The sequence below is a fragment of the Heloderma suspectum genome, chromosome 13 (assembly GCF_057233095.1).
Source record: "Heloderma suspectum isolate Gila_16-S chromosome 13, 16-S_ref, whole genome shotgun sequence".
In the NCBI taxonomy this organism is placed as follows: Eukaryota; Metazoa; Chordata; class Lepidosauria; order Squamata; family Helodermatidae; genus Heloderma; species Heloderma suspectum.
Genome location: NC_139470.1, coordinates 30,983,764 through 31,008,111, shown reverse-complemented (window position 1 = coordinate 31,008,111; position 24,348 = coordinate 30,983,764). Strand labels below are relative to the sequence as shown.

The 24,348-nt window shown below is 53.7% G+C and overlaps 1 protein-coding gene across 2 annotated transcripts; it reads right to left on the bottom strand.

The window, feature by feature from the left end:
* Positions 1–5,179: 5,179 nt before the first annotated feature.
* CABP1 (calcium binding protein 1) lies at positions 5,180–24,084 on the bottom strand. 2 transcript variants are annotated; one of them, XM_084819763.1, is made up of 9 exons: positions 23,981–24,058; positions 22,332–22,445; positions 14,948–15,033; positions 14,596–14,772; positions 13,376–13,406; positions 9,718–9,861; positions 7,414–7,523; positions 6,614–6,761; positions 5,180–5,840 (listed from the first exon to the last, which is right to left on the bottom strand). In XM_084819763.1, exons 4-9 carry the CDS (start codon positions 14,731–14,733, stop codon positions 5,815–5,817), a joined length of 597 nt encoding a protein of 198 aa, XP_084675889.1. In that variant the 5' UTR covers positions 14,734–14,772; positions 14,948–15,033; positions 22,332–22,445; positions 23,981–24,058; the 3' UTR covers positions 5,180–5,814. The 2 variants fall into 2 exon arrangements, with proteins under 2 accessions (XP_084675889.1, XP_084675888.1); XM_084819762.1 differs by lacking the exon at positions 14,948–15,033 and having other exon boundaries at positions 23,981–24,084.
* Between the last annotated feature and the right edge of the window lie 264 nt (positions 24,085–24,348).

The window sequence follows — 24,348 nt, the reverse complement described above, 5'->3', positions numbered from 1 at the left end:
AGGTCAGCACTGGAGGCTCTGCTTGCGTGTCCGCCAGTCAGAATAATGTGGTCGGTGTGAGGGACGGGGCCTTCTTGATGGTGGCCCAGCACTTGTTCCAATTGATGTGCAACAGGCCTCAACATTATGGGCCTCCAAGTGGAGCCTGAAGACTTATCTTTTCACCTTGGCCTATAGCTGAGCTAGTCTATTATATGCTCTTGTGCAGATGGTGCTAGCTGATTTTAACTGTTAACTTTTGATATTTTATTCTTATTATTGTTTTATAGTGTTTTGTGGTTTTAATATTGTATTAAACCCTTGGGAGGGTTTCTGCTAAAAGGGGACCTATACATCTTTTAAATAAATGAAGGAATGGTATTGTAGAAATTCATTAGAATTTCTTGCAGAGGAAGATGGCCCTACATTTATTTTGTGGTGTTGGGTAGAACAAGTACTTAGGATGTTGTTCACTGGCACTAGGCCAGAAGAAGTAAGGCTGCAATCCTGGACACACTTACTAGGAAGTAAGCCCTGCTGAGGACAGTGAGATGTACTCCCAAGTAAACTTGCATAGGAGTCCACTGTAAAAGAGGCTGACATTATGCTCGATGAAGCCAGAATGACGTGGGTGGGCCGAGCTCGTTGGGAGATGCGATGCCTGTGTGCAGAGTTAAAGCTGCCCGGCTTCTCTCTTGCATTGTCTGTAGGACTGCTTGGAAGCTCTCCCAGTGCTGGCTGGGAGATGAAAGCAGCAGAATTATCCCTGCAATGACATTATTAGATTGAAGGTTTAATCCCTGAACCTGCCTGTACAAGAAAACAGCTTCTCCCTGCTTAATTTTTCTTGCTGAGATGGAATTGTGCAGAGAACCGTCCTTTGGTCTGCTGGAGGAGGGTGGAGCCAAGTCCCAGTGGCCCATTGGTCTATGCCCCTGGTTGCTGCAAGGCTTACCCTCGTGACAATAATGCTTTCGGGCAAGACCTGTTGTGAGGGTTAGGGTGACTGTACTTCAGGGGCGTGTGTGTGTTTGTGTGTATGTTACAGGTAGAGCACAAACCTTGAATGTAGTGACATACAGTGGCCAGGTGTCCTACTTGGAACCAGAGGGCAGTCCTCTAATTTGGAGAGCTGACAGAGGTCGGTCCTCTATTTCAAGGTGCCCTCTACTTGGTGGGCTGCCCGGTCCAAGTCTGGTTTAAAGACAAAGAACCTAAAGAGGGAGAGCAGCAGGGGCCTTGCGGTTGCCCCTCAACAGGTAGCACCTGGATGGCAGACTGAGAGCATTTCTACACCAGCCTAAAATCCCTCAACTTTACCGGGGCTTCCTCCTTCCGTTTTAAATGCAGGATCACGACAGGCTCCCTTGACACACACTTCCCGTCTTCCCCTTTCCTCCCTTAGCTGCATGTTCTATATGTTTTATTATACAGCCACTAGATGGTGCTGTGGTCTAGCGCCTCTGAATTGCCAGATTTCCTCTTTTCAAGAGGAAACTCAAAGCGCTGTAATTCCATAGCTCATTATCTCCGATCTTTTAAAAAATGGGATAAAGGTCATTTAGCACGGGAGACACCCTTGAGGTTGACGAAGTCATGTAATGGACCCGCAAACTTCCATGAGTAACCAATCTCAATGGCAGGATAAAAGGCCCGTTTGGAGAAGCCCTGAGTAGCCGCACAGGTCACCTTGCCAGTCTTCTCCACTATGGTCAGATGTATTTCTTTTTAAATAAGAGTTGTTATCTAAATCTAAATCTGCATATGCAGATGTTATGCAAATGTTATGTAAATTGGTGTCCTTTTCATCAGCAGCTACAGGGGTTGCACGGTGGAGAACAACCCCTGCTACATGGGTCAACGGGATTCCCCTGGAAAAGGGAGCTTCTTGAGCGTGGATCTCCACAGACCCATGTAAGAACGAAAGGGTTCCCTTCCACCAGTTCCCTCACAATTGCCTTTCCTTTTCAGTCAGAACCTAAAGTGCATATAGAATACTGGAAACTGTTCTGGTAGTTCACTCTTGGAAACAAGTGTAGAAACAAGGGTGATCTGGTGGTTAGAGGATCCTCTCTGCAGCGCAGGGGATTTCAAGTGTTTTGTGGGGGAAGGGGGAAACCACTACTCTGGTGGGTGCTGGATAGGGGTTTCTGAAATTATGAATGGTGTGGAAAAAGTGAATTGATAATATCTTCTCCCCTCCCCTACAAATAAGGTTTATGGCTTGGTCTCAGCCATCAGGCCAACAAGAGATACTAAAACAGTGTTGCTCAGTGGAAGCAGATTGGCAGCAGGTTTAAAGACAAGACAGAAGGGCAGACCTCCTCACGTAACACAAAATTAAGATGCGGAGCTCAATGCCCGGAGAGCTTCAGCTATTGGGTGGTATAGAAATGAAATGAAATAAATAAAGTGCCGCAAAATGTGGCCGTGGCCGCTACGTTGAAGCCATTTAACATCTTGGGAAGCCTAATAACTCTTTTTATGTGGTGGGCCTGACAAGGGCCTGGCCAAAGAGAAAGCCACACTTAATAATTATTTTGAAAATCAATTCAAATATCAAAGACAATTAAAAGGCCAGATCATGCAGTAAGAAGTTTATGATGCCATTAAAAACAACTAAAAAGGTTTTTGTTAATTTCAGGTCAATGAACCATATCCCTGCTGCCATATGTTCAGTCACTTCAGCATAGATAAATGCATTAATTATGCATGAATCTGCATCAAGTATATTCCAGTTAACTGATGGTTTAGTCTACGCTGAAGTGACCCAAGAAGTGGATCCTGCATACAGCGGCCTTCCCCCGGCTTGGCACCTTCCAGATGTGGAGATGGAGACAGGCAGGCAGGCAGCCTGGATGGGCTTTTTTAAAGTTTCAGTGTTTTTATGTATGTTAACCTTACCATTTTTCACTGCACGATCCGGTCACCTCCTGTAGGAAGTAGTGTGTGAACCAGTCATCCACACATACATCTGAATAGCCAAGCCCCATTCATACCTTCAACTCACTTTAGCTGAGGGGGCAGCAGGACCATGCCCTGCACCTGACATCTGTACGCAGGTGGGTCCCAGTCTGCAAGGTCAGGGGCGCGAGACAGCAGGCGCAATCCTGGTTCACCCCCTCAGCGTTTAGGTGTGGACAGGCCTACAAGAAACCCCCGTGAATGCAGCCCTGGTTCCATCCCTTCCTAGAGCCACCTTGTCACTCATGCAAGGCCCTCTGCTGTTCAGGCATGACAAAGCCTGGAGGGCACCTGCGCTCCAAGGTCAAGGAAAGGCATTTTCCCCGGCAAGGTCGTCTACCAGCAATGGGAAGAAGGTCGACGAAGTGGCTACTGGCACCAAGGCCGTCCGTGAGCTACAGCAATCAAAGTGGAGCTCGCCAAGTGATGATGGGGGGGCGGGGGAGGTATGCAGCAGGGAGTCCAGCGGGGCAGGGATGGATCAGCTGGCACGGCTCTTGGAATGGCAAGAACGGTTTGGACAAAGTCTGATGCAGCCGCAGTGCGCCACGATCCGTGCTGCAGGTAGAAAGGGGCCTGCTATCTTTCCCCCTAGGGCAGTAGTCTTCAGGATTTTCAGGTCCAGGACCCACCTGTAGCCCTAATATGCATTTGGGGACCCACTACTATTACTTCTTTAAAACATGCATTTGTGTGGTGGTAGTGTTTGTGCTGAGACTTACCTTAGGTCGGGTTGCAGCCCTATAGTTGGGCCTGGCCCAAGAGCGGAAGGCTAGCGTACCCATATGCCACAGCTTGTGTATGTGCAGAAACAGCAGTCTGCAGGTTGGAAGAGATGGAGAGGCATGGGCTGAAGGCACCTGGCTGAGGTGGGGGGTGAGTATGGCAGGGAGGTGGTGCAGGAGGCTGCTCGCTGGGACCTTCATATAGGATAGAGCAGGTGGGGGGAGGTAAATCTGGATCTACTGGTAGATCTCTGGGTGATTAGCAGTAGATCAGCAAGGATTCCCGATCGCCAGTTGTTTGAAAGCAGCAGCAGCAAAATGTCTCTTCCCCAACCCCCCTAAATGATGCTGACGAAAGCCTGGGGTAACCCAGAGCGGAGTTTGCGTGGAAGGGCTGTGAGTTCTGTTCAGCTTTGGCACCCAAAACAGTCCCGGGCTCAGCATGTCTTTTGCACCAGACTCCAGTTGGTGGATCTCGGGGTTCTAGTAAAAAACAAAGATGATCCCGCAAGCCTGAAGCCTGCTCAACCCCTGGAATAGGGGATCTGCTGCCTTGCAGCAGCACTTGCTCTTTGCCTCCACTGATGCTAGGATCGTATATTCATAAATAAGGCAAATCTTACCAAGACTCCCCAAGGCTCCTCTCATCCCAGGGAAACTGTGCCCAGGCAGAACTGCCCTGGGTGTTTTCACCACTCACAAGTTTCTGTATTGAACTTTCTACAGCGGAGTCTGCCTTAAACCTACCTGCAGGATGCCACCAGGTGTGGAGGAGGCAATAAATTGGAGTGGTCTGTATGGCCTAACAGTCGTTCTTGCCCCGCCCCCCCCGGTTTATTTTCCGAAATATTTTTTTCTGAAACCTTGGGGCTCTCTCCCAAGCCTGCTGATGCCTCCCTCTTGGGCATGGGTGGTGCCATTTTTGCTACATAACTTGGAAAATGAGTTCACTTTTCATACATACCAGGGTGCACATGCCCTCCCCCCCGGCCTCAACTCCTCCCCACCCCCCACTCAGGGCTAGCCTTCTGTCCGCCCCCTCCCCGAGCAGTCCTGACTCAGATCGCCGGCAGCAAGGACAGTGTGATCTAGACTGCCGCGATGTGCGTGTATGGCCCACAACGCCCAGGTGTCTCACGTGGCCCTTGGGGCCAACAGGTTATGCACCCCTCCTTGGTGCCCCCCTCCATCACCACTCTGGTCACCCTCCACACATGGAGGGTGGGTCTGTGAAGAGGGGAGCCTCCTGTAGCTGTGGGGTGCTGTCCACGTGCTCCGGAACACTGATTTGTGTGTCATACGTTTGGGGTGTCTGCGTGCCTGTGCGAATGGGGCTTGTGAGGGGTGGCTGGGTGTGTGTGTGTGAAAGTGGGTCCCATGTTGCAGGATGGAATTAGAGGCTCATCTCAGGTCTGGACAGGTTGAAGGCCACAGATCTACGCTACCCCTCATCCTCCCACTGTGTGGCCTTGCGTGATGCCGCTGCTGTCATTGCATCTGAAGCTCTCCAGACGTTTGCAGCCTGTTTAGTCCACCTGCATGCCAGCCACTCACAAAGTCCAGTTGCTGTGAGTTACCTGCTTTTCTTTGCAAATGTATATTTGCTCTCATTAACATAACCAGAGGGAGACATAAGAACGTATCAGAGGGAGCATAAATAACTCTATACAGAAGGACACAGAAGGAGGCAGCAGAGTCAGTTCACAAGGAAAATGGGCGCAGAGTGGAGTCCATGGCAGGCACCCTCCCAAATGGCTTTACTGTAAGCCACCAGTTCAAGAGAGCCCCTCCTTCTCTTTACTTGCAGTGCTTGCTGGAAGAGTAAACGTGGGGAGGGGGAGGGGGAGGAGGGGGAGGCGGCGGCGGCTTCTAGCGCAAGCACACCGTGGCTGGTCCCAGCGCGCAGCTTTCCGGCTGTTAGCTTCTCCCAGGAGTGTTTCCAGTTGCAAGAGATTGTGAGTCTTTCACAGTGTGGAAGGGCGAAGGAGCATCAGGGCCACGTGGATCAGAGAGGCAGGTCTATATCTCGCACCGTCTCGAGCGCAGCCAGCGCGGCGACCTTTGCATAGGAACATCGGGGCTGACGCTCCGCTCAGGCCCCCTTCTGCATGCAGGTGCTGATTTGTTTTCAGCCCAAGAACCATCTTCAGCGGGACATCATCCGGACAAACTCTGTGGGAGTGGGGGGAGAATGAGAACATGGGAAGCTGCCCTCTATTCAGTCAAGCCCATGTCCCTCAAGCTCCAGGGTAGGCAACATTACAGGGCGGGGGGGCTGCACTGCCTCTCTGGGGAGGGCATTCCACAACTGGGGTGCCATCGCTGAGAAGTCCCTCTCCTTAGTAACCACACACCTCATCTGATTTGGCAGGGGCAACTGGAGAGGGCCTCTGAGGATGATCTTAGAGCCTGGGCAGTATATATGGGAGGAGACAACCCTTCAGGTAGCCTAGCCTCAAGCCTTTTGTGGCTTTAAAAGGTGATCTTTCCCCTTTGAACTGGGCACAGAAATGGACTGGCAGCCAGTGCAGATCACAAAGCACTGTTTTAATATGATCATATCAACCAGTCCCCGTTAACAATCTCACTACCCTATTTTGGACTGGCTGAGGTTTCCAGACCTTTTTCAAGGCAGCCCCACACATAACACATTGCAGTAATCCAAACGAGAGGTTACCAGAGCGTGGATAACTGTAGCTGGGCTTTCTCTGCCCAAAAAGAGCCATTGTTGTTGTATCAGCACAAGGCAAGGATGGGGAACCTCCAGCCCACCAAGGAACCTCCGTGGGACCTGCCCCACTCCCGGGCCCTGCCCCCAGGCTGGGAGTTCCTCCATGCACCTCTTCCCATCCTGACGGGGACAACAAGTGGCACACAAAGGACTCGGCTGGCACTTGCCCTGCCATGCAAAAGCCTGCTGAGACCTGACCCCCATTTTCTCTCACCTTCAAAATCCACTCGCCCATCTCCGTTCAGGTCAACATCCCGTATTATATCCTCAATGTCTCGGTGCCCCACTTGCTGCCCGAGTAGCTTCTTCATGGCTTCTCGTAGCTCATTGGTGCTGATTTCTCCATCACCATTGGTGTCAAACTACAAGGAAGCAACAGGCACAATCAGATGAACCACAGACTGCTGGAAGGGGCCTGGCTTGACTTCCCAGGTGCCTGTGGTCCTCAAAGCTGCACCTCTCCAGCCCATCATGATGTACTGGGGCAAGATTCCAGTCTACTCCTGCCCACTTAAAATCAGACTATTTCGCCACACCTTTATTTAATTGTATTCTGCCTTTGGGCAAAGTCAATTTAAAGTGGCTTACAATGCAGAAACATTAAGGGTGCAATCCTATGCATGTTTAGACAGAAAACAGTCCTACAACTCTCAGCATTTCCCAGCCAGCCATGCTGGCTGGGGAATGCTGGGGTTTGTAGGACTTTTTTCTGTCTGAACATGCATAGGATTGCATCATGATCTGCAAGTTGTGAAGCCCTGGGGTTAGGAGTGCAAGAGCAGCCCTGCTGGATCAGACCAAGCATCCAGGTTGTCATGCCTTAATAGCTGCTGAGAGACCTCCATTAGTTTGTCTAACTCAGTCCTCCCCAACCCCCAGCATTCCAACGTTCATGCTGGCTGGGGGTTGGTGGGAGTTGTCATCCATCATATCTGGAGGGCACCAGGATGGGAATGCTGATCAACCTTCTGACAAATTAACACACCAAAGGAGACCATGCAGTCTGGTTCTCACCTCCCTGAAGGCATCTCGCAGCTCCTTGACCCCAATCATGTCTGCTGTCTCTGCCAAAAGCTTTGGTCCCATCAGCTCCACAAAGTCATCAAAATCTACATGGCCACCCTCTAGGGACGCAGAGAGGAGAAAATGTGCATCAGAGATCGTGATGACCACATCTGCATTTGAAGCCTTTACACCTGCAGAGCATTATGGTTTTGGTTCATACTCCCCTGCCACCTCTGGTCACTTCATCTGGATGCCCTGGATGGAGCGCAAGTTGCTGAGAAGGCAGCGAGGGCTGCGTGTTTGGCATGTGCCAAACAGAGTCTGGAGGGGGTTGCAGCTCAACATGAATTTGCCATTCTGCCTATTGGCACCGCCTTCCCGCCCCAGCTGTTTTGCAACTTCGCATGTACAAAAAAAAGGGGGGGGGAAATGTTTTGACCTACAAGTTGCATCATCCCTAACCATTGGCTTTGCTGGTTACAGCTGATGGGAGTTGTAGGCCAAAACATCTGGAGGGCCACAAGTTGGCAAAATAGTTATTGACAACGATAAACGAAACTAATCTTCACGGGTCATAGACATCTAACTCGTAAAGGACTGTTATTCTTATCGCAGTTCATCTTCTCAGCCTTTAAATAGCTGTTGAACCCTATTTTTTCTCTCTGTTTTGGACTCTGCATGTATTCATGCAGCTACATTGTCAACACACCAATTTGGTTGTCTATATAAAGTCTGCTGCACCTTCAGGGCTCAATGGAGATTTGGAGCAAAAGTAATAGGGTTCAAGATTTGGTGCTTTCCCAGGATTCAAAATGTTCCTACCTCAGCTAGATTTATGGCTGTGGTGCACATCAGAATCAGCAGGCGGATCTTCACAAAGGTTGGAAAGTATTTCTCTCCAGCCAGCCAGCTATGGTTCTATATCATTCATTTATGCCAATGGAAACAGGGACTGGGAACCTTCCCGTAAATGCAAGTGTAATGCTTGACGAATAGTTGTAAAGAAGAGAGGTAACAGCCCATACTTCACCCATTCATCTCCAGAACTAACTGCAACCTTCCTAGGAAGAAAGAGCACTCATTGATTGGCATCTGTCATGTGTGATACAGCTCATTTAAATCACCTGGCATGGTTCCTGTTTCCTGGCTAGGCAGGGCTGAACAAAAAACATAGAGCAGGGCCGTCAGAAAATGGAACAGGGCTGCCAAATTCAATTGTGGAGAAGCTCTTGGGGACTGAATTCCAGTAGTGGGTGGGACCAAAAGCAAAAGGAGAAGGGCCAAAGGCAAAAGGAGTGGAGGCAAAATACCAGCCTATTGAAGCTTAAAGCTCTGGCTGCCAGAGACGAAGGCTTAGGAGAGGCGTTTCTATCTTTTAGAATGGGGGAAAAGCTGCAAAAAGCTGGGAAGCCACTGAACAATCATTGGTCAGGGGAGGAAAGCAGAAACCACCTGCTGATGTGGAAAAGGGGTGTGGTCACCTGGGCAACCCCAGCTGGCCAGATTTGGCATGTGGGCCTGAGGTTCCCCGCCCCTGCTGGAGAAGGAAGAGGGGGTCTGAGGACAGCAGGAGGCAGCTGATGGGGAAGCATCAAATCAGAAAGCGAGTTGCAAATGCATTTCTCCTGCCATCTATTCATTCTGCACAACTGGCCTTTTTGAATGGAAGGCTTCTCCCGCTGTCTTTGGTGTGGAAGGAACCTCCAGGCTCCCAGGCATTTGCTTATCCCAGCGTGGGGCATCTCTCTTAACCTGAGGCACTCCAGCCATCCCCACAGGGCCCAGAGCAAGACAAACAGGCCGTCCCCTTCCAACTGGCAACCAACTCGCTGACCCAGAGAGTCGAGGGTCAAAGCAACCCGAATGCAGCCGTACTCAGATGGGGAAGAAGGGAGACGGCTGGTGGCGGTGCAGGGCTGCCCTTGCCCCTCCTGCAGCTCCAGCAGAAAAGAGGGGATTGCTGTAGACATTGCTGCATCCGTGAGGTGAAGAATGGCATTACGTGGGGTGGCCTGGCTGCCGGTCAGTGCAGCGGCTGCACATTCTGTCATGCAGGTCATGCGTGCAGCAGCAGGACATGCTTTAGTGCAGCCTTTCCCAACCTGGCACCCTCCAGAGGTGTTGGACTGCAGGCTGGCTGGGGGATGCTGGGAGCGAACGCCTGTTGTAAAACTGGCTGGGGGAACTGCGCTTGTGCAAAAACGCAGGCGAAAGGGAGAGCAGGACGAGGTTTGGCCAGAGACTGAGTGGCAAGGCATGGGTGGGGGTGGAGCGCGTGCAGGGCATGGCCCACTGCAGGCATCCGGCACTCACGGTTCATGTTGATTTGCTGGGACAGCTCAATCAGCTCCATTTCGGTCGGCATGTAGCCCATGGTGCGCATGCAGTTGCCCAGGTCCCGGCAGTTGATGTAGCCATCTCGGTCCTTGTCGAACTCCTTGAAGGCTTCTTGCAGTTCTGCGGGGGCAAATCCAGCCCAAGGACAGGGCTGTCAGCGGAGGAGCCGAGCCACACTCGCCCCTGGCAGCATCGCCAGGAATGATCCCGCTTCCCCAGTGAACTCTTTGCCCGTAAGAAAATGCGTTGCTTTTTTCTTTTCGAGTCGGAGGGCCAGGTACCTTGGCAGATGCCAAGAAAAGTGTCCAGGGGCACAATAGTGCCCATGAGCAACACATGGCCTACCCCTGCCACAGCCCATTCGGCATACTCTGGATGGCGGAGGGGTTGTAGCACCAGAGGCCTGTGCTGGATGTCTGATACTGAAAGGACAGCCAGGGCCCAGGCAATGCCTGCAGATCCAGGGAGGGGATGTCTTGGGAGCTGGGGCAGTGCAGCAGCTCAGGGCACAAGCTAGGGCGGCCCCACTGGAAGGGGGGGGAATTCCCAATTTCCGTTGGGAATTCCTGTTGGGAAGGCCCAAGACTGGGGAGGCACCACAACCACACAGGCCTTGTGGCTACCTGTTTCCTGCTAAACAATGGAGCTGCCCAGCAGTGTCCAACATCTCCTAGGCAGAGCCAACTCTACTCCTACAGCTGCTTCCGATCGTGGATTTGGGGCATGTGCCAGAGGTTGGCATGACTGGGCAGTTGCCACAGCCCAGATGCCCCCAAAGGGCCCACCAACAGGGCATCTGTGCTGCTGTCTTGGCTCTCTCTTGGCCATGGGTCCGGCCCAGCCAGAGGCCGCAAACACCATCTCCATCGCCTGGACCTACAAAGAGAGCTCCAGTCGTCCTCTGGTATGGTTCAAAGGGCTCTGGGGCAGTTCCTCTGTTCGCCAACCCCACTCTTTTTGGGCACTCACTGACTTGGCCCCCACTTCCACACACCCTTAGATAGCTGGGGTGCTCCTTGGCCAAAGTGCCCAAGGGTCTCCCAAAATCCGGCCGTGTCTGCATGCCATAGTAGGAAACAGGTGCCCAGCTTATGGGGTTCAATCCACTGGGGGGTTATCCTGCACAAGCCACATCAAAATGGATGGCATGGCTCTTGCACAGCTCCTGTTCATTTCAGCGAGGCTTGCAAAACTGAGCGCCTTCCCCGTGGATCGCGCCTCACATTTATGAGCAGGAGGAACATGCCCGGCAGATTTCATGTTGCAGGCACCAAACTGTCTCCAGCTGGCCCTGCTCCTGCCTACGTCACACTCTCCAGCTCCTCCTGTGGCAGAGACTAAGCTGCATGGCAGCTGTCCCCAACCTGGTGTCCTCCAGATGGGTTGGACTGCAACTCCCATCATTCCCAGCCAGCACGGCCACTGGGGACAATGAGAGTTGCCCTCCAATACATCTGGAGGGCACTGGGTTGGAGATGGGAGGTTGGCACCAGAGATCACACCATGGGGGAGCCCCCTACGCCAACCCCAGGACCCAAGTGGCCCCATCTTGACCTCCCTGTTGCTGGCAGGGAGACAGGGAAGGCATGTGGGAGAGGTCTGTGGCAACTGCAGGTCTGTGAAGCACATTTCTGGGGGCATGCAAGAAGGGGCGCCCGCCCCTTCCCTTCTCTTTCCAGGACCTTCCCCCATCTCCTTTGCCTGACTCCCATCAGGAGTCATCATCAGGACGGACTTCCGCCTTCCGCCTCCCCAGAAATTCTTCTGCCCTTCACGACAACCAGGCTCCATGCATTTCCAAGCACACGCTATTAGCACGTGCCTTTTTAGGTGTATGTTTAAATCAAAACACAGGCGCTCTCAAACGGGCACTTCAAGGAGCATAGCACGTCATTAGACAAAACAAGTATGACGCTTCAGTAGCAGTAACGGGAGAGCCAGGATGGGCCGCATCTCCCCGCTGTCGCAAGCACAGGTGTGCTGCAAGGTGCAGGATGGTCCCAAGGGGAAGGTGCCAGGCCGCCTCCCTCCCCTGACACCACCAGCGGCCATTCCAGCGGGCTGCAGCACTGGGCGTTGAGGTGCGAAGCAGAGCCACGTCAGCAGCCCTGCGGAAAGACCATGTGCTTTCCCCCTCTTCCCTTCTCCTTCTGTGTTGTGTCTCTTTAGATCACGGGTGGGCAACTTTGGGAGGCCCAGGGGCTATTTTTGCCTCCCAGATCCCCTCAATGGACCACACACCCTGCAAGTGCCGGGAATTTTTTTAAAAATGAAAAATGGTCCATAGTGGCTAGGGAGCCTCCAAAGAGTCAAAATTAGCTTGTTTGCAGGCCAATTGTGACCCTTTGGGCACTCTGAAGCCACTACAGATGGTTTTTAATTTCCCCTCCAACTGATTGTGGGAGGTAGTGAGGGCTGCAGCAGGAAGGGGCAGGGGCAGCCTGATTTGGGGTGTAAGCCTGAGAGCAGGGACTATTTTGTTTTTATTTATTGCATGTAAGTCTCTTGGGAACCTTTATTTTATCTTTGGGAGCAGGATCAAAATGCTTTAAATCAGGGGCGCACGACCTTTTCAGCGCTGAGAGCCGCACTGGGGTGGTGGGGGCCGCAACATACAACTCAGACACACAAGTACCAATCCAGCTCCTGCTGAAGAGCGCTGCAGAGGCTTGGCGCTGGCTTTGATCCACTAACACCAATGCCCCTCCTCTGTCCTCCAAGCTCCCAGGAATCCTGGCTCCTGGCCCTTCCCCCTCCTGTAATCCACCCTCTTGTGGAAGGATCCTGACACACTATGCTCTGTGACCTGGAACATTTCAGAAAGAAGAAAAAACCCACTGGACAAAAGAAGGAAAAAATGCTTAGGAACAGGCTCAGTGGTTCTTGCCACAGAAGCCCCATTCCTGGAGCCTCCTATGAAGCAGGCAAGTGCCTTCAAGCAATGGATGCCCTGGGGGTGATCTAGGAATGAGTCTACAATGGCAGAACCACCCTAATTTTTGTGAACCACCCAGAGAGCTTTGGCTATTAGGTGGTATAGAAATGTAACGAATAAATAAAGACAATTCCTAGAGCGTTTTTCCTCTTTTTTTCTTGGTTTTCTTCTGGGAGTCTGGGGCCCCGTCTGCAGTCTGCGGGCCATACTTCTTTGCACTCCTGCTTTAACTAAACAAAATAAGGGTGCAATCCTATGCATGTTTAGGCAGAATAAAGGCCTACAATTGCCAGCATTCCTCAGCCAGCCATGCTGACTGGGGAATAATGGGAATTATAGGCCTTTTTTCTGTCTAAACATGCATAGGACTGTGCCCTAAATAAATAAAGGTAGCAGCAGGTGGTGCCATTCCAGGACGGCAGTTCAGAACACGAGAAGCACCTGGCTGCTGGGCCAGGGCCCGGCTAGCCCAGCCTCCTCTTCCCCGCACGGCTATCGGGATGCCTCACGGCAGCCGCCCACAAGCAGGCCGTGCGGACGACAGGGTTCCCAGCAGCTGACGCCCGCGGCATCAGCCCCGAGCACGAAGGCTCCCCTTGGCCGGGGCGGGTCACAGCCGGCGACAGCTTCCTCCTCCATGCCTTTATCTAACCCCCCTTTAAAGCCACCCGAAGGGCACGGAGCAGGACAGCGCCTTACCTTCCATCTCTTCAGGACGCAGCTCTCTGTCCTGTAAGGAAAGAACCCCGCTCATTACCGAGGCCGGCGCCTTCCGAGGAAAGCCGCGCCGGGCAGCGGAGGCCGCGGCGGTCTCGGGGCGCGGGAAAGGGGGGAGCAAAGCGCCGCGGAAACCCCGAGGCTGCGGCCCGCGGGAGAGGCGCGCCCGGGCGGAAATGCGCTGCTTCCTGCTTAGGGGCCGCGGCCGTGTCCGGAGCCGCGCCGCCGGGCCGGGCCGGGCCGCCGCCCTCCCGCTCGCAGCGCGGCCCTCGGCCTCCCGGCTTCGTGGAGCTGCAGGGCCGCCGCGAGCGCGTCCGCCCTTCGCCGGCGCTTCTGCCCAGGGTGGAACGAGCGACCCGCGGGCCGCCGCCGCGGCTGCCCGGAGCGCGCTCCGCATCCAGGGCAGGCGGGCTGGGCCCGAGCGGAGACTCCCGAGCCCGCTGCCGGCATTGCGGCGGATCCGGGGGAGCAGCGCAAACCGCGCAGGCCTCCGCCCTGGCCGGGGAGAACGCCGGCCTGCGACGGGCGGCAGCGGCAGGACCGAGGGCGGCAGCTCGCGCGCCCCTCCGCAGGGCTCCCGAGGCCTTCCCGCGCCTCGAGGTAGGGAGGGCCCGTGGCGCCCCCCCCCCCCCCGCGACCCAGCAGGAATCGGACACGAAGGGCCCCCGCAGCCGAGATGCGGTCAGGAGCAGCATCCTGGCCGCCGCGCTGGCCCTGCTGTGAGGCAAAGGGGGCACCGGCGTCTGGCTGCCTTTGTAGGCTAGCAAGGGAGAGTTACGGCCCCCCGGGGCCCGGTCCACCAGCAGGTGGCGCCTGCGCCGCCATGGGCTTGCTCCTTCCCAAGGGTGTTCCCCTACGGGCCAGCCTGGCCTCCCACCCGGCCACGCGGATCGGCTCCTGGAATCCTCCTGGTGGAGGCCCCCCGCCCTTTGGGCCTCCCGTCAGGGCTGCCTTTGCTCGGAATCTGCTTCTAACCCCAACCCCGGGTGTCCTCCTCGGCAAGGTGTGCGTTTGCATTTTCAGGGGGGTGGGGTGGGTCGGGTCGGGTCCCTAGGCAGGTGGCTAGGATGCCCCTGACCTGGGCAGGGGGATCTTGGAGGCCCGGGTAGTGACATGCATCTGGCTTTCACCCATGTGGCCCATGACTCCACACCCTCTGGGCTTTGCTGAGCATCTCGCCCATCAGGGTGCAACTTACGTACTGGCTGCCTGTTTTCTGCGAAGCCCTTCCTCAGGAAGATGCACGCCGGCCCCAGCAGGTTGTGCATCACAGCGCAGTTCTGGGCCAGCACCATGAGTGGACCCTGGTACTCGCCGGCCGACGGCCCCTCCTCACTCATCTGGACAGACTTATAGCATGTCTTCTCCTCATGGTGGATCTTCTCAGCCAAATCGGCAGCAAGTAAACAACACAACAGAGGAAGTTACCTTCCTATTCCTCCTAGACCTGCTCCGATCCTGCCAATGAGTGGAGAAGCTACGACGGGAAGACAGGCGTAACCATCACGCCACCCATTGCAGCAGGTCCTTTGCCTACCCAGCTTAGCCACTTGCCTTCCACACTGATGTTTTCCAAGTAGTAACTCTGGGTCATCTCTCAGTTGCACCTCTTGCCTTGTGCTTTTCAGGCAGGCTGTTCACTTTTTAAAATGACATTTTAAATAGCCACACATGTATACTTAGAAATGCATCCTTTACCTACACCAACACTGCCCACCCACCCCACAACGAACACGATAAAACTATTGAAAAACTGCACTGGGGATTGTGGGGAAATATACTGGTGATACTCCAGGAACTAGCCAGTAGGTGCTCAGTACAGTCGGCTCCGGCCTCCCCCCTCCAGACATGCTAGAAAGTGGCAGATCCTTTCCTCCCTGTGCTTGCAGGGCAGTAAAGATGCATTCAGTGAATTCCTGTTGTGCTTTATATGTTATGTCTGTCTTCGCCCCCAACAAGCCTTGTGTCCCTTCAGCCTTTTGACACAACCCCCACCCCAGCTCTGCGCAGCCAGAACTAGAGCTCTTTCCACAGGTGATGAAAGCCCCACGCACCCGAGGAGCTCCCTGTTGCAGTGACATCAGGCACCTGCTCAGCACTGCACAGTGGCAGGCCGAGGGCAGGAGGGAAGAAAGAGCGCCTGGCATCTTGTCGGCTGCCAGCCCCCAAGCAACATGGGCATTCGTGCTTAGGCTGCGAGGCACAGGTGTGTAGCCCTTTGTGCGTTCAGGAGGAGGCTGATGAGAGAAATGTCTCCCGGGGCTCCCGCTGAGCATGAGCTGGGCAGTCCGCACAACCTGGCAAGATGGCTGCAACAGGTAGCTGCGTGTTAGTAACGACAGTACTTCCTCCTGTAGTAATACGCTTGCTCCGCACAAGGTGCCCTCTGTTTCTGGGATCGCACTGCACACAGGGCCACACGACACAGAATTGTGCTTCCGGATGGTGCCTGATCCAGGCTTGAGGAGGCCTGGCAAAGCGGCCTCGAATGCCTCCCCACCCCACATTGCCAGCACTCGTGGGCTTACGTGGTGGGAGGCAACTGCACGCTAAGCGGTGCCTGTCTAGCCATCCTTTGAGGTTCTCACAATAGGCTTGATGCTGTCTTGCTCTGAAGCATTACGGGAAATTAAAATGGCATCCTGAGCCAGCTGCCTTGCGGGTCTTGGAGCATCAGGCCAGATTATTTTATTTTTTAAAGGGGGGAGCCAGGGCAGGCATCAGCAGTGGTGGGACCTTGGTGGAGCCCAAGGATGCCAGGTGCTGGCACTGCTTCCTGAGAATTTCAATTGCCATTTTTAAAAAGGCAACTCTCTCAAAGTTCTAGACCCTATGGCTATGATAAACGCGAAGATAAGCAGGCAATTCTGCTGAGGTCTTAGGTTGAAACTCAGAGTTATAGGGGACGTGTGGTTGCTACTAAGGGACATCTTCAACCTGCGTCCCCCTGGTAACATCTAGTAAAAGAGGTTATGCATGCTCAGAGCTCCCTTACTCCATTTCACTGGCTGGCTGTTTGCAGAAAGTGTCTGGACATTGGCCTGGTGCATAAGAGCCAGGGAATGCAGAGGGAGGTTATGGTAGGGCTTCCCACCGTGATGCCATCCCCTCCTCCGTGCATTCAGCCATCCGATTAAGCCTCCGGGCTGCCCACCTACAGTGTGCAGCGGATGCTGTCATAGTACTGCATAGGCACAACATTGGCAATGGACGTGGAACCCAGTATCCTGGGAATCGCCTTCTTCAAGCAGATTTCTTGCCCTTAGTGTTGTAAAGGCAGAAAACCGGAGGGCAGGGCCCGTGAAAATGTCCAAAGCTGCTGTTTGCACCTTTGTGTGGTTCCTAGTGTTCAGAGGACAGGCTTTCGTTACCTTGCATATTTTTTAGCAACTCCAGCAGGAGCCCATTGAAAACGACCAAATCAGTGGTTACCCCGAGGTGGTATAGCCAGGTCTGGAGCCCATGGCTGGCCAACCCCCCCATGGCCCTGAAGTCATCTGGCCACCCAGAGCACCAGGCTCTTTTGCTCCCTCGCCAGCCCCCAACCCTGCTCAGCTGCCCCAGCCTTCTCTGCTCGGCCTCATATGGGGTGCTGTGCTTGTAACACACAGCTCCCGGCTTAAGGGACTCCAGTGTGGGAGTTCCAGGTTCCGCCAGGGAGTCAGTGGCTCGCCTTATATAGCAATGCATCGCATGGGCTCTGGTGGAAACATTTTCATCCTGACATTCCCATGCAGCTATAAAAAGCCAGCAGTGCTCAAGGAACCTTTGGGTTTTATGTAGTAAACACGAACAATCCCATCACTGTTTTCACAAGGGACAGAGAGCTCCTTTCCTCCGAGTTGCTCTGGCCGCTTCCGACAATCTCCTTCCCCAAACTGCACCACCGCAGAGGCTGCAGGCACCTTTCGACAGGGACACCAATGCTCGCAGAGTTCCATGCCCGACTGTGTTTATTGGCAGAGTGTGTTTGTTGCAAGACACACCTCCAGCTTGATGGTTGCTGGCATTTAAAAAACTCAAAAAACACAGCCTTGGGCCAGTCTGCTTTGGTGTGATGCTGTTGGCAGGATGGTGCAAGAATGGCATCGAGGACAGAATCACCGTAAGCCACAAAGACACGCCGGAAAGGAAAGAGCGCAGCTCACAACACAAGTGCCATTACGAAGTCCATCACACGGATGGAAAGGTCCTCCCCACCCCAGATGAGTGTCACATTGGGCTGGAGAACACTGTTTTGAAGATGGGGGAGGAGGACTGGAGGAAAGCCCCATTGCCATGTGGCTTGTGTGTGTCCCTCTGCCACCTCTGGCCACACACACAGCCTTTCATAACAAGGCAAAACAAGCACAGCCGTCCTGTCCAACAACGGACGCTGCATTGTGAGAGACCTGGACCGTGTGGTGTAGCTGCTTTGTGCCACCACCAGCGTCTTGAACTGGCCCTCAGAAGGATCCCTCTCCTCCCTCCTGGCTCCCCTGTGGGATCTGCAGAAGCCCTGGGCCACAGAAGGGAAGGGGCAGACCCTGGCGTCAGGTGCCTCTAGATCCTGGATTCCTCAGAATGAGCTATGTCTGTCCATCTAAAATGATTTCCAGGTTGCTTTTAATAGTGGGACCCCATCATGTGGGGTGGCAGAGGGGGCTCCTCCTCAGCCTAGATTCTGGTGGTAGGGTGGGAAGCTGTGCTTCAGACTCCTGTTCCTCAGCCTGCCTGCAATGAAATCTGGCCCTGGAGGTAGAACATACCTCCGCTGGTCCAGTAGAGCACATTGGCCAACTGGGCTCCCTCCAGATGTATTGGGCTACGTTGGCCATGCTAGCTGGGGGTGATGGGAGTTGTAGTCCAACCCATCTGGGAGGATGCCAGGTTGGGCAAGGCTGCACAGAGCTTCTTTTGGCTGACCAGTGCACCTGAATATCGACTGAATTTTGGACCCACTGTCACCCCCTTGGGAACCTGACTTTCAGTACTGTCTTTTGTACTTATCACAGCCAACGCAACTTGCTTCCTTCCTCACTCAACACACTTCACTAGATGCAGCCCTAAGACCCAATTCTGACCTCCATGATGTCCACAGAGGTCTCCCTGGTCAGGGCCAGTTGTGCTCACCTTTCACCCTTCTGCTCCCAGGCTGACTTGCAAACAGCGTCCTCTCTAAAATGGTGGGGAAGGGACTGATGTGGCTCGGAGAGGCCGTAGGAGGTGGAGACTGACGAGAATGGTCGTGCTTGTATCTCAGCGGCATGTTCAGGAAACAAGGGCCATTTCATACACTGACCTGGCTGGCACGACATGGCAGCCCCTCTTGGGTTAATTTACCTGCAAGGGGCTGCAGAACATGCCAGCCACCATTATAGAAACGTGAGCACCGGGCATGGCTCGTCGTGTTGTCCGAGCCCAGCTGGTTATTTAAGGGTTATTTAAGGGTTAAACAACCCTCTCTTAACCCTAAAACAGACCATGAGTTTTGCAAGAGTTTTTAACCCTCAAATATAATGAAAATAAATAAATAAGCCCACCAGCCACTTGTGGATGACATGACAAGCCACCGCCAAACCCCTTGCATATTCATAATGGCACCCAGCAGATGCCACAGCTTGTCGCAGGTAAATTAACCCACGATGGGCTGTTTCGTTGTGTGAACCAACCCAGAACGTACAATCAAAGCTGGGTTTGTGTCTGAATGGACCCCTGTCAGGATGCTACAGCGAATCCTGGCTCCCTGACCAGTTGTACCTAGATGAGACATGCTTTTGTTACATTCGCACAAACACTTTCAGGTGCACACTTAAACCATCTGAGGTATACCCCTAAAAATGTCATGTGTGAAGTCACCCTCATGACACTGGAGTCCAACGTTGCTGTCACCCCCCTGGCCCCATTGACAATTCACTTGCCCAGGGAAGCCAGCAAGCCACTGGTCCAGCCATTGCCAATGGGCCGGTCTCAAGCCCTTCTGGCTGAACCCGCAAGCTGCTGTTCTCTTTCCCTCCAGGCTGCTCTGGACTGGCCAGCAAGAGCTCTGGAATTCAGTGAAATGGCCTGGTTACATTATCTCCAAACTGGATGGGCCTTCAGCAGAGGGGTGGGTCTCTCCCTTTTCTCCCTTCCAGCAATATCCTTGAGTTGTCCAAAAAGTCCCTCCCACACATCCCCCCCCCCGCCCGCAGTGAGTGTCCGTTCTCATTTTCCCTTGCCGGGAAGTGGCAAAGGGGCTGCCTTGTTTCTCACCAAAGCAGCAGACAGGCCAGCTTCAGGTCTTCTGGGCTCTCAAGAAGGCAGAGCAATGTGAACTTCTGGTGCAGACTCCATACAGCACCCTTCCCCCACCTGGCACCCCCCAAATGTGTTGGAGGGCAACTCTAATCATTCCCAAACAGCCATGCTGGCTGGGAATGGTGGGAGTTGTAGTCCAACTTGTCTGGAGGGCACCAGGTTAGCAGAGGAGGTGCTACAGGACACAATGCAGAGCTCTCTGTCCTCACCTATGACCATCTCCCCCTTTGATGAGGAGCAAAGAAGAATTCCTTCCTGCTCTATTACTAATCTAGATTGTTCCCAAGAGACTTCCGCTCACCAACTCTTCCCACAGGCACATTTTGTCCAGACTGCTTTCTTGAAGTCGGTAGCAGTGGGGAATCGGCACCCGTTACCAGCTCAGCATCACACTCACGCAGGCATGCGCACACTGCTGTGATTGTGTCAACAAACTAGTCTGAGCACTTAAGCACAGAGCAGCCCTCTGGCCGAATGCTGACACACACAGACAACAGCTGCACAGGTGATCTGAAATGTGCACTTTCACAGACCACGCAGACACATGCGGGGAGGCTCAGACTCATGTGAGGACTGGCATGTGCCCATCTGCAAACTCATGCTCATCCAGGGAAGGCCACCACAAAGAGATGTGTGTATTGGTCAATAATCATGCCTACACTACTGTGCATATACGCACACACATAAGGAGGTGAACATACATTCATCCCTATGGCCCATATGCACAGTTGCACGAACTCACAGCACTTCACATCTGCACAGCTGTTTGTCTGCATGTAGGGAACGTTCATTGCATTTCTCTCCAAACCTCTTACTTGTGGTTCAATAACCCCTTGCGCCAGTTGCCATTCATCCGTATATCAACCCACAGTGAGCAGAAGCTTGCTGATAACTCACAACCATGGATGCCACATCATGAAGATTGTACTTGAGCACGTTTGTGAGCAGGCTTGTGCCTGCCTTAGAGGCTGGACTCCAGATACAAAGCACACCTCAGAGAGAAAAATCTAATATTTCAACCAAAAATATTCTAATATTTCTGTATTTCCAAAGCATCCAAGTTAAAAAAAAGGTGTTAATGATTTGTGGATACTCTGTGTATTGCTGCTTTTATTTATAAAACATATCTCTCGAATCCTCTGCCAAAAGATACTTGAGGAGATTTACAAAATTAAGTCAAATGACGATACCTTAAGGATGGAAAAACAACTAAAATAATGCAGACTTTAACTAGACTTCAGTAATGCAGCTGAAGTCTAGTTAAAACCTCAGTCACAACAGACTAAAGCATCCACTACTAAATCCATGAGCCCAGTTATAAACACACAATGTAATGGCACCCAGTTAATATTACTTATTCAAAAATGCATTGGGCTATATGAAAAAGTTTCAACTGGGCCCTGAAATAAAAATATTTATGTCCTATGCCTCTTCCTCATCAGGGGGTTCCAAAGGGCAGGGGCCACCTTGGAAGAGGTCCTGCTGTGTACCTTGCCTGATCTCACCTGTACAAAAGATGGGACAGAGAGTCAGGCCTCTCCCCACAACAGTCATGGGGATGGAGAGGAATACATGAAAACTGGTGCTCCCTAAACTACCCAAGACCCAGCCTATTTTTAGCATTCAGTATAGAAATATATTTCAAGATTAAACGAAGATTTTGGCACATGAATTCTATGTGGGTGACCTAAGTTTACATGGACAGTAGAGCTGAAGAAATGGAAAGAGTGCCTGAGAGAAAATCTGGGACTAGCAGAGGATACAGGAAGGAGGAGGAAGCTAGCAGCTTCAGCTATCCCAGAGCACAGCTTTTGGTGGCACACCAATGCTCTTATCATCCTTTGTGGTATTTAAAGAGCAAGAACAGATTCAGAGCCCTCAACAAGACACACTTGTGATACAAACAGCCCTGGTCAACTACCTTAGTAAGCCCAGCTGATCACAACCAACTTGGCTTTCTAGGGTAATTGGCTAATGCTATTTGTAGAAGACCAACATACCACACATAGAAGCGTGTACTTCTTGGGGAAGATGTTCTAATGTAGTTATGTTTACCACCATGTAGATGCATAGGAACAGATGCTTTCTCCCTATATCTTTGTAACACTTGCACATACATGCATATCCATGCACAAAACCCAGAGTTCACCTACATCCATATGAAAATGCTTCATTTGGTCCTTTTGTAGAAAATGTGTGCACTAGTATATTTAGGGGAGGAGCCATGAACACACTCATAACCAAACAACACGGGGCATGATTGACTGGGAAGTTCTCCTGCACAAGCCTCATTGAAATGAACGGCAGCTGCATCAAGGGGCAAGCTCCTCCTGATTATTTCAATGGAACTTGCACAAGAGAATTCCCCAGTAGATTGTGCCCCACATTTTGCAAACATGTGCACATGACTGTGCATAGCTACACTGATACACAATCGCACATAGATGCAGCCATGCCTTCATGCACACAGACACATGCACATAGAAGTGACTGCTTTCGGTGGCTGCGTCGCAGAAGGATGTTCCTGGGGAGTTTAGAAGACACATCTCCACCTTCCCCCGGCCAGCCTGCCCTGCCTGTCACCGACATCGTGACCTGTCCAGGAGATGCTGGGCTCAAGACAGCGCAAAGCACGTTGTCCTCGAGGAGGGGAACGTACCTTTTTCGAGAGGTTTCTGAGTGGAGACTTCACGCAGTTGCCCATAATATGTTGACGCTGCCTTTCCAGTAGACAGGTTTATAAAGGAAACCGGGCAATTGAACAAAGGTGGTCCTTAGGAGCAAAGCGAGAAAGGCAGCACCAGTCAAATCCGAGCCCCCACCGCGGGCTGCCCCGGGGCGTGGGGGGGGGGGCTTCTCTCTTCGGAAAGCTCTCCCTCGCCTGCCTGCCTGCCCTCTCTCACTCTTTCTCCTTTGGACTTTCTCCTCACTTTCCCGAAGAGATGAAGCGGGAAGGGAGGGGTGGGGAGCGAGACAGAGGGGACGGGGGGGCAGCGAGGGCAGGGCAGGGCAGGCGGGGGGGGGGCACGCCGCCTGCATCGGAGCCGAGTCCTGGCCCGCCCCCCGCTCAGCGCGCGAGGGGCGAGCGGGTCCGACTGACTCGCCGAGCCGAGCCCCGCCAGACGCGACCCCTCGCGCTCCGCAGGGAGCCCCGCCATCCCCGCATCCCGTCCTGCCCCCGAGCGCCGCTCGCCGGGCCCGGCGGGAGGCAGTCCGCGGAGGGGCGCGGCGCGGCGCCCGCGCGCAGCGGGGCGGGCAGAGCGCGCAGCCGAGGCCGCCGGGCCCCGAGCGCTCGCGTGCCGCCGTGGCCCGCGCAGCACAGACGCGGAGGGCCGAGGAGCGCGGCGCCGGGGGCGGACGCTGGTCGTGCGCGTGGGTTCGGGCAGCGTCTGGGGCGAAGAGGCCGCCGAAGGGCCACCCCGGGCTTCGGTGCGCTCAGCCAGCGGATCCATCAGCTTTGGAAACTCCTGCTGACGAACTGGCCGAGCAGGCGCGCTGAGGGCGCGCGTCGGGAGCCGATTTGGGCCTTGGTGAGCTACTGCGAGAGGGCCCGGGAAAGCCGGCCTGCAAGACGCCGTGCGCTTCCAGCCTTTGGTTCTGAAGCGGCAATTCACCCCGTGCTCCCTTCGGTATTTGGAAATGGTGCCTATGTTGACTGAAAAAAAATATGAACATTGTCTGGGATTTAACTGATTCATGAATCTCCCAAACAGCAGGAGACCGCTCAACCAAGTCAGGGGCTTTCAGACATTTTACCTCCTCCGGGGAATCTTCTCCACACCCGTTCCCTTGCTGAGCGACTCCTGCCCCTCCACGAGTCCCGCCATCACCCCGCGTAAGCAGAGAGCAAGTCCCACAACACGTCCCCCGTGGCCCCGCATCGCGGGGAAGGCGGCAGTCGTGGCCTCTTGGCCGGCTGTGATGCTTTCACCGAGGAACCGCCGGGCCAGCTTCAGAGGATCCCCAGAGATCCCACAAGCCCGCCTGAAAACACCGGAGCGAAACATCCGTTCCCCGGCCTCGCCCACGCTGGGGCCCTCCCGATGTATGGCGGGAGGAGGTGGGCAAGGCTGCTTTAACAGGGCGATCACTTTCTGCTGGACAAAGGCGGCTTCTCTGAGCCACGCTCTCTCGAGCGCTCGGCTTAACAACCCCGCATCATTCCCGGAATTGGACCGCTTCGGCTTTGAAGGCCTGATGGGGAAGAGGAAGGAGGTTCCGCACCTAACTGGAACTCCCCATAAGAATGCTCACCCTTGGGGGATTCCGGGCACTTCTACACGAGGCACCCCTACCCCGCACCCTTACCGAGGCTTCTGCTCCCGGGTTCTTTGCGGGACTAGGACCACTCCTTTATGCACGCTTGTGCTGGGGTTTTTCTGTCTCTGCCTTTGTTTCATCATACAAGCACTAGATGGCGCTGTGGTATAGCGGAATTGAGCAACTACACCAGGCTTCGTAGCGCGTTTTCGACGTAATAGTAGACTTTCCGCTGGGGGGAAAAAACCGCAATAATAGTCGCAAAGAGCGGGAGATGCCCTGGAGGAGGATGACGTCGTATACAGGACCCACAAACTACCATGAGTGAGGAGTCACCAGCACACAATAACAGCTTCGTGTAGAAAGGCGCTCTATTCTGAACGAAGGTCCACTTTCTGCCAGTTTGCAGCCTCGTG